The sequence below is a fragment of the Rhyacophila brunnea genome, unplaced genomic scaffold (assembly GCF_057557595.1).
Source record: "Rhyacophila brunnea isolate RB1 unplaced genomic scaffold, BYU_Rbru_1.0 scaffold_23, whole genome shotgun sequence".
NCBI lineage: Eukaryota > Metazoa > Arthropoda > Insecta > Trichoptera > Rhyacophilidae > Rhyacophila > Rhyacophila brunnea.
In genome coordinates, this window is record NW_028232893.1 from 26,724,696 (window position 1) to 26,736,826 (window position 12,131).

General features: G+C 35.5%; 1 protein-coding gene across 2 annotated transcripts in view; it reads right to left on the minus strand.

The window, feature by feature from the left end:
- LOC147069781 (Fanconi anemia group J protein homolog) overlaps nucleotides 1–12,131 on the minus strand; it is a 215,940-nt gene that overhangs the window by 15,391 nt on the left and 188,418 nt on the right. The window contains exons 5-11 of one of the 2 annotated variants that reach the window (XM_085950537.1): nucleotides 11,452–11,544; nucleotides 5,442–5,694; nucleotides 4,602–4,800; nucleotides 3,542–3,799; nucleotides 3,284–3,403; nucleotides 1,554–1,675; nucleotides 602–723 (exon numbers count right to left, since the gene is read on the minus strand). In XM_085950537.1, coding sequence (XP_085806663.1) covers nucleotides 602–723; nucleotides 1,554–1,675; nucleotides 3,284–3,403; nucleotides 3,542–3,799; nucleotides 4,602–4,800; nucleotides 5,442–5,694; nucleotides 11,452–11,544 — 1,167 coding nt within the window. The remainder of the gene's footprint in view (nucleotides 1–601; nucleotides 724–1,553; nucleotides 1,676–3,283; nucleotides 3,404–3,541; nucleotides 3,800–4,601; nucleotides 4,801–5,441; nucleotides 5,695–11,451; nucleotides 11,545–12,131) is intronic. The other variant, XM_085950539.1, reaches the window with a different exon arrangement.

Consider the following 12,131-nt stretch of genomic DNA (forward strand, 5'->3'; position numbering starts at 1 on the left):
GCAAACTCAGCGTAATCTGTCAATCGTTACGACCAGGGATACCGGCTCGAATATTGGATTTTGCTGATAGTGCCGGAAGCCATGACGTTTTTAACCGTAATCCATCATCCCTATTAATATTTTCAGGGTTTCTATGGATTTCAATGGCCTCCTTTACCAATCGTGCGAAATATCTTTTATTCCGACCCAATATCTTGGTTTCAAAGTCAAATTTGTGTCCTGTATCCATCGAGTGCTCGGCAATTGCCGACATCGTGTAATGTTTAAGTCGGTATGCCCTCTCGTGTTCAATCACACGTTTCTTTACTGTGGTGGTGGTACATGGATACAAATTATTATCATTTTTGCACTACAACCCTTGGCAGGTTTTGGTATCCTGTAGAAGTATTCTCCATCCTGGACGAGTCAGTACTGCAGGTTTCCAAATGCTTTGACTGAGCATTCTTAAATCCCACTCTAAGACAGCTGACAGCCCAGCTATCTCAGATTTGGCCATCCAAGTCTTTTCAGTTGATACGTACATTGCAATGAACCGACCTAGGCTGTCGATAATGAATGTAGTGTTCAAAACTTCCGAATCAATAAAAATGAAACTGTTTACCTCGACAATGTTGATAACCGATTTGATGATTCTTGAGCGAAAGGGCCACGTCGTAACCACTCATTACGTGGTTTGATTCATTTTCAGATGTCTTTTGAAATAGGCCTATGTGATTTTCAAACCTATAAAAAAACAAAAAAAAGAAAACGCTTTAGAAAAAAAATCCTTTTAAAAAAAATATGATTCTCAGCTTAAGGGTTTCAAGATGTAAAAGCTATTAAACATACATGGTTCAACAGGTAAAGCACATTGGTGCGAATTTAATGGCTGTAGATTCGAGTCCTGCTGGGTGAATATTAAAAAAAAAAAGGACACCTTGCTTATAAGTAATTGGCCATCCATGTAATATTTTTTAGCGACCCACCGACTTGCCTTTCTTTTCACCACCCACCATGTCTCTACACCAGTTCTGCAGGCGTATACCGTGGCGTAAGAAACGTTAGGAGCAACTTCCGAAGACCTTGGTTGGTATGCACTAGACGTCCACTGGCTAATTGAAATATGCGAAATGTATTCCATGTCCGATCCTAATAGGATCATATGGGCCTCCACAGAGTAGAGGTTCGTATTAACAGATTTTATTTTTACAAGAAATGGATGTCAGCCACTTGCTCAACTTATTAGGTCCATACCCTGATTCACACACAAATTGAAAAACAATATGTGTACTTACTTGCCAGACCCAGGATTCGAATCTGGGACCCACGGTGTTATAGTCCAACGCTTAAGCCACGCGGTATGTATTATGTATGCGGTAATGTATTCCTAGCATATCCTAATAATACATAGACTAGGTTTTCAGTGGACCACAGTAAAAAGCTTTATGGCAGCCCAGAGCAGGCAGTATGGTGAAGGCGTGAATTTTGCATGACAACACACATCTTATTTAGACAGTATTAGAATACTAAATCAGTGATGATAATTACTAAAAATGACGATGGTTTATACTCACCAGTCACTCCATTTTGTTAAATAAGACTCAAGGAATGCATACGCCATCTTGTTTTTTTGCATAGTCGCGTGGTCTTCGACAGTCTCCAATTTCCTCGAAGGCATCTGCAGAAAGTTCAGATTCTGTAAAAGATAAATAAATTAGTGACATCATACAGTGTAAACATCAGTGGCAAAGGGTGGAGGTAGGCTGTTAAGATCAGCCATAAATAGTGCACACTAATCTTTGTCAGTCATAAGTATTTGATTTCATTGAAATAAGCCTACAACTTACAGACGGCATTGATTAGTTTTAAAAATTCAATTAAACCAAGGCCTGAACAAAAACGATCTATGAGTGCGAGTGAGAAAGTATTCGGCACCCTTATAATCTCTGCAACACGCGCTAGAGTAAGATAAAAGGTCTACATATGTTTAAGTTAGTTTCCAAAAGTATCGCCGACAAATCGTGGTGAATCGCTTCACGTAGCGTCGTAGCTCGTGTTGCTATTTTTTGTGTTAAACATAAAGTCAGTGGTAAATATTTTTAGTTAATTCAGTAGGAAAGATGGTTCTGTGTGTTGTATTAAAATATGGTAGCCGTACTGATAAGCAAGAAGATGGTATTACGTTTCATAGGTAAGTTGATACATGTTCGTGATAATTTATTTGTATATTATTATATATTTTAATATCAGTGACCTAGTGTTTCTTTAAAATATCTAAAATCATGCAATTAAATCATACATAACATTATATTTTATAGATAGAATAATAATTTTTTATCTATTATAGTTTGGTTAGGCAGGGCTTAATGGATTTAAAAAAAATGAAACAACAATATGTGTACATAATAATATTTGATTTCGTTGGATTAAGAATACATACGAACGAAATCAAATAAGTGAAATGAAAAAGTATGCACAATTTTGTAGTATCGCCCAAAGTATACCAAAACTATTATGGTGTGGGTAAGGCAGTGTTTAATTGATTTTAAAAAACTAACCAACACCATCTGAAAATTGCTTTCTTAGGTCAATAAAAACAGATATGTACGTGTGGCTAACAAAGTTTAATGTGCACTATTTATGGCAGATCTTAACAGCCTACCTCCACCCTTCGCTACTGGTAAACATCGCAAGTGAGCAAGTGATTGCTATATCTACTGTTTAGTCAGAAGGAAGGAAAAATTATTAGAAATTTGACAATCGTAACGCATTAGTCTAGGTAAAATTAAACAACATCATTAAACCATGTTTTTATACGGTAGTACGTATTGTTGCAATTATAACGATAAAATGCAAATTTAAACACGTATTATCGTGAATTTTGCAAGACTGCACGCATGGATCAAAAAAGGTTTAAAACAATCAGTTTTGCTACCCAATCAGTCTCCGTCTCGAATAAGTATGTTTCTAAGGTCCGAATTATGTGTGTTTAATGACAATATATCGTCACTGTTCTGGCAGAAGACACTAATTCGAAAAAATGACATATTGAGGTAGTTATACCAAAATGTTCCTTATTTCAATCTTTACCGTCTGGAAACTTTCTTAATAAATAAAATGGTCTTTATTTTAAAGTCATCCTTTTTATGATTACTTGATAAACTCACATGATAGACCATTTCAAACATTTAACAACTTCAAAGTCAAATTACTCAAAACTAGTATTCTCCAGTTAGTGTGTTCTGCCAGAACAGAGACGATATACTTGGACAGACTCGATTTGTAAATATTTATAATGGCTTACCTCCATGGCCAGTTTGATGTGGTCTAGCTCCAAGTCAACCGACGCGGAGTCTCTGCAGACATCTTCGATGTTGTGTGCCTCGTCAATTATGATGATATCACCTTCGGCGCCTATGGACATCTGTTAAAAAAAAATTAAACAGTTTTTAAACAAAAATCAACAATCTTGGGTGAATTGCTCTTGGTTTATTCACATAATTCTTTGTTACGGATACATTGTGACTAGGTGGGCATACAAGGGGGAGATTTGGGTCCTCACATTTTTCCTGATCAGCGGATTGACAAGATAGTTGTACGGGCAGAAGATGATATCGGCATCGTCAGCCAGAGTCCTGGCGGCGTAGTATGGACAGGCTCCTCTCTCCTTTCCCAACGCGACAAACTCATTCACATCCCAAATCCCGACGGGCGAGAAATTCTTCGTCATGGCATCCTTGTTGTCCAGGAACTTGCAGCCCGATCCCTGTTCTTCGATGGCGAAGTTCACACCGCCAGGCGGATTGACGGCATCCTTATTCTGGAACATTGGAAGAAGAAAAAGATGAGTGAACGATTCTCTTTATTATGTCATTCATATACATACTTCAGAGTCATGTGAAAGGAGTCACTGGAATGTGAACATAAACTTTCTGTTGATTCCATTTCATGACTTTTGATTGATTCGGTTATTTCAATCACAAAGTGTAAAATCCCTCCAGTCTATTGCTGAAGATGATAAATAGGTTATTAACATTATTTGTAGCAAACTTCACAGTTATGCTCTGCGATTTTTCTATCAGGGCTGCACTGAGATAAAAAAAAACCTTACATTAGAAACAAATCGCAAATAAAAAATAGATGCGCGAGTAAATAATCAAAGCAAACGCACCATACGCATTTACAAAGAATGCATACAATGCTGCCAACACGGAGAATACTAATTCTTCTATAGTTAATAATTCTATTCTATCAAAAATGTTCTGAAATTACGGTCAATGTTATAATCAGGAAACTCAGAAATATTGGGAACTGAAATACCGGGTAAGGAGAAGCAGGCAACCGATCTCGAGTAAGGAAGAATACGGAATAAATTTAAACATGTGTCAAGAATACGTTATACGTCGAATACTGAAAACTGCTCTCGGTTTATGCATTTACGCTCATTTAATATTGGTGTATTACACACACTATTGCACGTGCATAATGGGTGTTTCATTTTTGTAGGACACTCACACATTCAAAACCCTGCATCAACATGTGGCGTATTGAACATAGCCTATCGGTATTCTATTTATTATCTGTTCTGTGGTTATAATACAAAAAAAAATTAACAATCTTACCGCAGTTCCATCCAGAAGTGCCTTGCACTGATCGGTGATGGATTTCTTGATGCTACGGAACTCGTCCCTGATGCAGGTGTGGTCCCTCCCGGCCAGGATGGACATCTTCAGGGTTGCCGAGTAAGTCGTCTTCCTCAGCTCCTTCACCACCTGTTCCAGCTGTTTGTGGGTGCGTGTTCCAAAGTAGATTTTGGGTACTCTGTAAATCATAATATCAGGTATTCAACGACAGTATGTATTTGAATCAATTATATCATTACTACCCTCTTACCCTCGAGCCCTATACAACAAGAGCTTCATACATATTGGTGAAATGCAGTGGATTGTCAAGTCAGTATTAAACAGAATGTTAACGATGCAACATCTGCTCAAATGTCAAATCAAACTCTGACGAGGTATGACCTCTTATAGATGTGCCATAAAATAATTTTACATGCACATCCTGGGATACGGTCTTCGGGGAAAGTGTCAGTCTATCGTTTATCTGTTACTCCACACTCACTACATTCTTTTCACATGTGGGGTTGCAGTAACCCCAGCCGCCAATACAGTCCACTATAAATTGGTGTTTTCATACATTAAATCTCGAGTGTGGAGAAATATGAGACAAACAAATATGTATAATACGTCTGTGTATCCATAATATGTATTAAAATTTGTCAAGTAAATGAAACGCGCATTCAATATTGGTATTATTTAAGGACGCCGTCATAAAGGGATAAGCCGGAACCGGCTTCAAACCCTTCGTCCATGTCGACCAGCTTTCATATTTTTATCTTGTTAACCTCTTCTCTGCCTTTACCCATTAAAATATGAGACAAATCACTGGTAAGATTATACCTTGGTAAATCAGTCGGTGTCGCCATGCCCTCGCAGTCCATACTGGACGTACTTCTAGGAGAATCAGGAACAGTCTTCAAAGGTTGACTGTTGTCCCCTCTCATCGGGGACCTTTCAACGTATATGTTGCCGTGGTATTTTTTCTCAGGCGAGTTCGCATCCCCGATGGGCATGGATTCGTCGCTAGGGTCTGCCATCTTGATTCGCTTGTGGATGCCCACCAATGGGACGTTGGAAGCCTCGGAATATTGATCTGAAAAAATATTTGAACGTAGAATTAATTTTGATTGATGGGCATATGAACTCATCGTTTTGGTCATCTTTTGGGTAGGTACCTACTTACTTTACACTAATCATATCTTACTATGCAAATAGCCTACTGCACGATGGAAAAAGGGACTACGCCTCAGTTTAAAGCGCGGAGATACACATTTTCTCTTTCTCTTACTCCTGTGACAGGACGTGATTGATACAATATGACTCAAGTGATACTGGCGCGGTCACTGGATAATGGTAGGGGGGGGGGGGGTCCATTAAAAAAATTTATTCATAATAATTTATTATTTAATATTATTAAGTCGCGCGAGGCGGCGGGGTTAATAAAATCTGGCGGGTGCTACTGACTAACTAAAATAAAGTCTTAGAACGGCCATATTTACAGGACTTGACAGGGTAGGCGTGTTCGGCGGAACGTTGAGCGGCGCGCGCAACTCAAACGTATAACCGTGTGTGAAAATGTTCGTAGACAATGTCTTTTTTTGGTTATACGTTTATACGGTATACTGAGCAAAAATTACAAGATAAAAAGAACTTTTTATATATAACGTTTTTAAATCTTCTGGTGAATCAAAAAAGTTTGTACTTGATAGAAATAATACTGAAATGTCATTTTGACATGTCATATTGATTTACATAGTAACGCACGTATAATATATTAATAATTTAGTTGCTAGGACCCCAGACCCCCAGCAACCAATAATGGTGTCGAAATAACTTTTCATACAAAACAGAATTAACTGAAAATGAATTCAATTCTACTTAAAGATGGCTAAAAGTATTAAAAGAATGCATTGGCATCGTGTTCTGATATATTATAAAAGTTTCAAAAGTCTAGCTAGTCGGGAAGTTAGTAAAAAATCGATTGCAAGATTTGTACAGAACAAAGAACCACCAGACAAATAAGAATACGAGCTAAGAAAAACGTTGTAACAAAATACCGTCTTGACTGTGATACCATTTGGCATCGAATTCAGCGCGCTTAAATTAGTGTATGTAGGTATATACATATTTGCAAAAATTACATCGCTCTAAGCAGGTGATAGTATGCAATGACATTATTAATGGACGACGCACTCAGTACAGTAGCTAGCAAGTAAATTCAAACGTAACATTCGCACGTGCATAGGTAGACGTCACGCAATATCCATTATGCGATATCACGCATCGGGAATTTATAGCAATATCACCTTTATTGTAATGGCGTTAGAATAGTGTTTCTAGTATCAATGTTCGTTTGAGCGAACCCGTTCGAACCGAACCATTCGGCAGACCCGACATGAAGCATCGAGGATTTATAGCAATTTCACCTTTATTGCAATGGCGTTAGAACAGATTATGCCATTCGGCAGACCCGACAAAAAAGTGAGTGTCATTTTTTTTCCAGATGCTTCGTCCATATTAATGTCATTGATAGTATGACACTGGTTTTGATGTTAAATGTTTCTTTACTAGACGTGCAGAATCATAATTCGATACCATATTTCAATAGGGAAATAACTCAAAAAACCTTGCAGAAATTCTCATTTTAATTTTAAAGCCTTGATTTTGAGGAAAATATATGTTTTTTACAACGTTTTCATTAGGTCGTATTCTTATTTGTCCGGTGGTTGTTTATCCAGTACAAATCTTGCAATCGATTTTTAACTAACTTCCCGACTAGCTAGACATTTGAAACTTTTAGCCATCTTTAAGTAGAATTGAATTCATTTTCAGTTAATTCTGTTTTGTATGAAAAGTTATTTCGACACCATTATTGGTTGCTAGGGGTCTGCGGTCCTAGCAACTAAATTATTAATATACCCTACGTGCGTTACTATGGAAATCTATATGAAATGTCAAAATGACATTTCAGTATTATTTCTGTCAAGTACAATTTTTTTTGATCGTTTAAGCTAGTCAAGTCAAGTTTATATGATTCAACAGAAAATTTAAAAAAGTTGTAAGTATATAAAAAGTTCTTTTTATCTTGCAATTATTTATATTTAGTTTAGTGGAATTCAGCAATGCACAATGAAATTTTACAATTTAATATGGAATTAACCCAGACATTTCAGTATAATACCTATAATAGAATTAATGATTAATGTCAGAAAGGGTTATTCGATTGTATGACACATTGAAGAAATTTTTTACCCTTTTTTTGCTGAATTATAAAGAGAGAAAAAATATACATAGAATGACATTATTAACTCAAAATCTTGAAATTTTGAGTTGTTTCCTTATTGAAATGGGGTATCGTTATGTAGGTATGTGTTGTTTGTGTGAAATGTTTCAAATTACTTGTTTTTAAATTATTTTTGATTGTCTGAAACAATATAACCAATACAGTAAGACAACAGAGACAGGAAGTAGACGTATGAAAATGTTGACAGGTGGCATTGCATTGCCACTTAGTAATATTTTCTAGTAGGTAATATTGATTGACTTGACAATAAGCTTTCGGCAAATCTACTTGGTTTCAAAACATGGCTTCATGCTTTTCATTATAATGACGATGTATTTATACCTACGCATTTTATGTATTACCTCCCCTACGTTTGCGCCCCTGTTAAGCGATTGGGGTGCAAGCCTGAAGTGTGCGCCGAGGGAGGTTGGGGGTGCAATAATTAGCAAATGCACTCGCTTCCAGATCGGAACGAGACTGCATTCATTTCCTAAACAAAACCACACTCGTTCATAACTCCAAGAGAGCAAGAAGGGGCACAGTGGCGTGCATGGCAAAGGGAACAGTGGGGAAAATATACATTATAATAGGAAAACAATAAAGTAGTTAGAACTGTGACTTAAATAATTATAGATTAATTTGTATTACTATTAGGTTATTACCGATAATCAAACATGTCAAAAATGTGAGTTAAATGTATACAATTGAACCAAAAAAGGATCTCTGCGCATCTATTCTATACACAAGGCTGCTATAGGCTGCTATCGGCGGCTATCGAGGGTAGTTTATCATATTTATGTATTGAGCCGTCTAAACTGTCAAAACTGCTTATCTAGCTCTAAAAGTTAACACAACCAACGCATCTCTTCTATAGACAAGACTGCTTTCGGACGCTATCTAGGGTAGGAAAGTAGTAAAACATTTTCCAGAAATATATTAGCAAAGAAAGTGTGCATATTTTAATTTAAAAAATCGATGCAAAGGCGACGTTAGTAACAAATGGAATGGGACAACTGGACGCCGCACCGTCGTAGACACGTATACAGAACGTAGACGAGGAATTTTAATCAGTCTCTATCTACTACTTAGTAGTTTTAATTCATTTTACTCTTAACATAATGTTTTTTTTTATTGCGGATTAAAAATTACCATGTCTCAGGCTTTATATAAAGTAAAAAACCCTTTTTTCGTTGGAACTTAAACAGATTATGCACGATTAAATCATTATTTACGTGTGTATATTTAAATTCTCACCAACTATTAAATATTTTTTTAAAGTACCTATAAGTACCTAAACGTCTATTTATTTTCGAATTGCGTGGCGTCCTGTTGTTCCAGCGCCAAATCGTCCTAGACCCGTAACAAAGGTGTCATTGCATGCATTGGGTTAATGAGAAAATAATGAAGGCCACAATTAAATCGACCGGTCAAAGTTACATGAAAAGATTGATTAAATAATGATATATTAATTATTCAATTTAGGAGGTTTAAAAACTATTTCTTTCGCAAACCTGGTAAGTCATGTTCGACGCTGAAAACATCGTAGTAAATAGCGAGGCATTTGAATTTTATGAAAGGAATGAAAAAAATGGCAGAGTAAATTGGTAAGTGGGTAGATAGTATGACGGAAAATAGCATTCTCTTCGAAATAAAAAGGTTTCTTTTCTGCTAAAACTGTCTCCTGCGCAGTTTTTTAGCATTGTGACGTACCTAAGGGGTAAATTTATAAATAAAATCTTTAACAAAACATTAACTGACCCTCGAAAGATGGGCACAAATATCTTTATTATTTTGCAGTGGCGTAGGAAGGGGTGGCCGAGCTTGGTAGATTGACAATGTTTGTATGTAAAGAACACAGAACAGATAATAAATATAATTCCGAAAGGCTATATACCAATACAGTAAATTTTGACGCAGGGTTTTGAATGTGTGAGAGTCCTACGAAAATGAACCACGCATTATAGACGTGCAATAGTGTGTGTAATACACCAATATTAAATGAGCGTCAATGCATAAACCGAGAGCAGTTGTCGGTATTCGACGTATGAAGTATTCTTGACACGTGTTTAAATTTATCCCGTATTATACCTTACTCGAGATCGATTGCCTGCTTCTCCTTACCCGTTAGGTATGTCAGTTCCCATTATTTCTGAGTTCTCTAGTAGAGAACTAGAGATAATTTCATACATAATCAAAATCACTGGTCTAATTTTAACTTTCGAAAATATCAAATAGTAGGTGATGGTAATAACAAAAGTGTCATAACACACATTAGACCAATGGTTCTTAAGCTGGAGAGCGCAGATCACTACGAGGTAGTAAAGGTTTTTCCAAGATGCCGCAGAAATATTTTGAAAAAAATCATAGTTTTTAAGCAGTTTTTTTTTCAAAATCTGCAATTCAGTAGGTACTTTACCATGTCTACAGTTAGGTAGTTAGTAAAAAAGAAAATATGTTAGTCAGTTCTTCGTATTTAGCGAAATCGATGTCAAGAGAAAGGGAATTAAATTTAATAATTGAGCACCCCCTACATTACGAGGATTCCGCCCTATCAATGCTGCTATATAATATCATAAATTATTCACCAAACATCAGTGCAGTCTTCCCAGATCATAGAATGCGAAAATAGTGAAAGGAAAATTTCTTGAAATTACCAAATTATGGGGAGAACAATCCATGACGATCAAATTTAATGTTTCATTATTTAGTACTATTCTCTGGTTATTAAACTAAAAATTAAACGGTACATGTTCAAACACGCGTGTTAACATGATCTTAGTTCCTTCTTCAGTTATAGTTTGTAAATTTATGGCAATGGCCATATGTTGTAGCTTAACCACCGGGAAATGCCAAAAGAAATGGCGTATTTCAAAAAAATACTACCTTATTTTTAGTTTAATAGTTATTATAAAACCATCATTATTCGTCGGATGTTTATCACACTTGAGTGGTCAAAGGCATAGCTTATAATCAGTATATGTTATTAGTATGTATTAATCTTGCCCATTTTTTAAATAATAAAATGCCTAATTCTTGTCAAATTTGGGATCACAGAGATTATCAATATATTTTTTTATCGTAAATATTTCACTATAATAATTTCAACATAAATTTTACTAATGGTTTTATAAATGCGTTTAAAAATTAATAAATCTAAAAAATCATAACACCACTGCACATAGATGTACTGAAATATGACTGTATTCTAAAACATTAGATCGAGAGGTTTAAAAGAATACTATTTTATGTAATAAAAATACTTTATGCAGTCATCAAATGTTTAAAATAAATATAAAGGATAATAAGAGTTCAAAATTATATAAATAGATTATCTACGACGTTTAAGGAATGTCCAGGATCACGCTTTGAAAATACCATAAAAGCTCTATTTTGACTTACGCGGCGCACGTCCCCCCTTAACTGAAATTATTTTTTATAAGTACATAAAGATTAACGTCAATTATTAATAATCTCCACTGTTATATACCTATCACCTTTCGAGTAGATACCTTTAGACAAATCTGCAGTAGATAGTTCTATGTATTTACATAAAAAAAATCAAATTACCAGGAGAAGCAACTGTCCGTTTAGTAGTGCTGCGTGGGAAATAAGGAGAAACGGATTCTAATTCAACGCCTGGTGATGCTTTGGCGCCGCGATCTAAAATTAAGAGAAAAACGCAACTTAGTTTAAAAAAAAAATAGAGCATTTTCAAGCGTCGTAGAAATCCTATAATCCTCAGTAAATGATATGTACCTACCAGTGGCGAAGGGTGACTTTTTGAAAGAGGTAGGCTGTGGGAGTAACCATGCTTGTCAGATATATTTACGGGAAATAAAAAGATAACCCGATATTACTACTGATGAATAGGTACGCTAAAACGAAGAAATTTCAATAGGTTTATTGGTTTGTTATAATTAGTTTATAAAAATAAGCAATTGGTTTGAATTACTTATGTATTTTCCTAAACATTTATAAACGTAACATACGCTCAAAATATATTACCTATCATCTATGAAAATATCCGTTGTTGTGTATATATTATGTTCCATAACAATTTATAGTTTAACCCGCAAAACTAGACATTTTAAAATACTTCTATATTTAAAACACAGACTTAGGTAGGTACAATATCAGATATATAAATTGTCTAATGAGTGATCTAATAGATAAATAGAAATCACGAGATAAATTATTTGATATTTTTAACAACAATCAATACATACTTATGTGATTGAATCCCATAG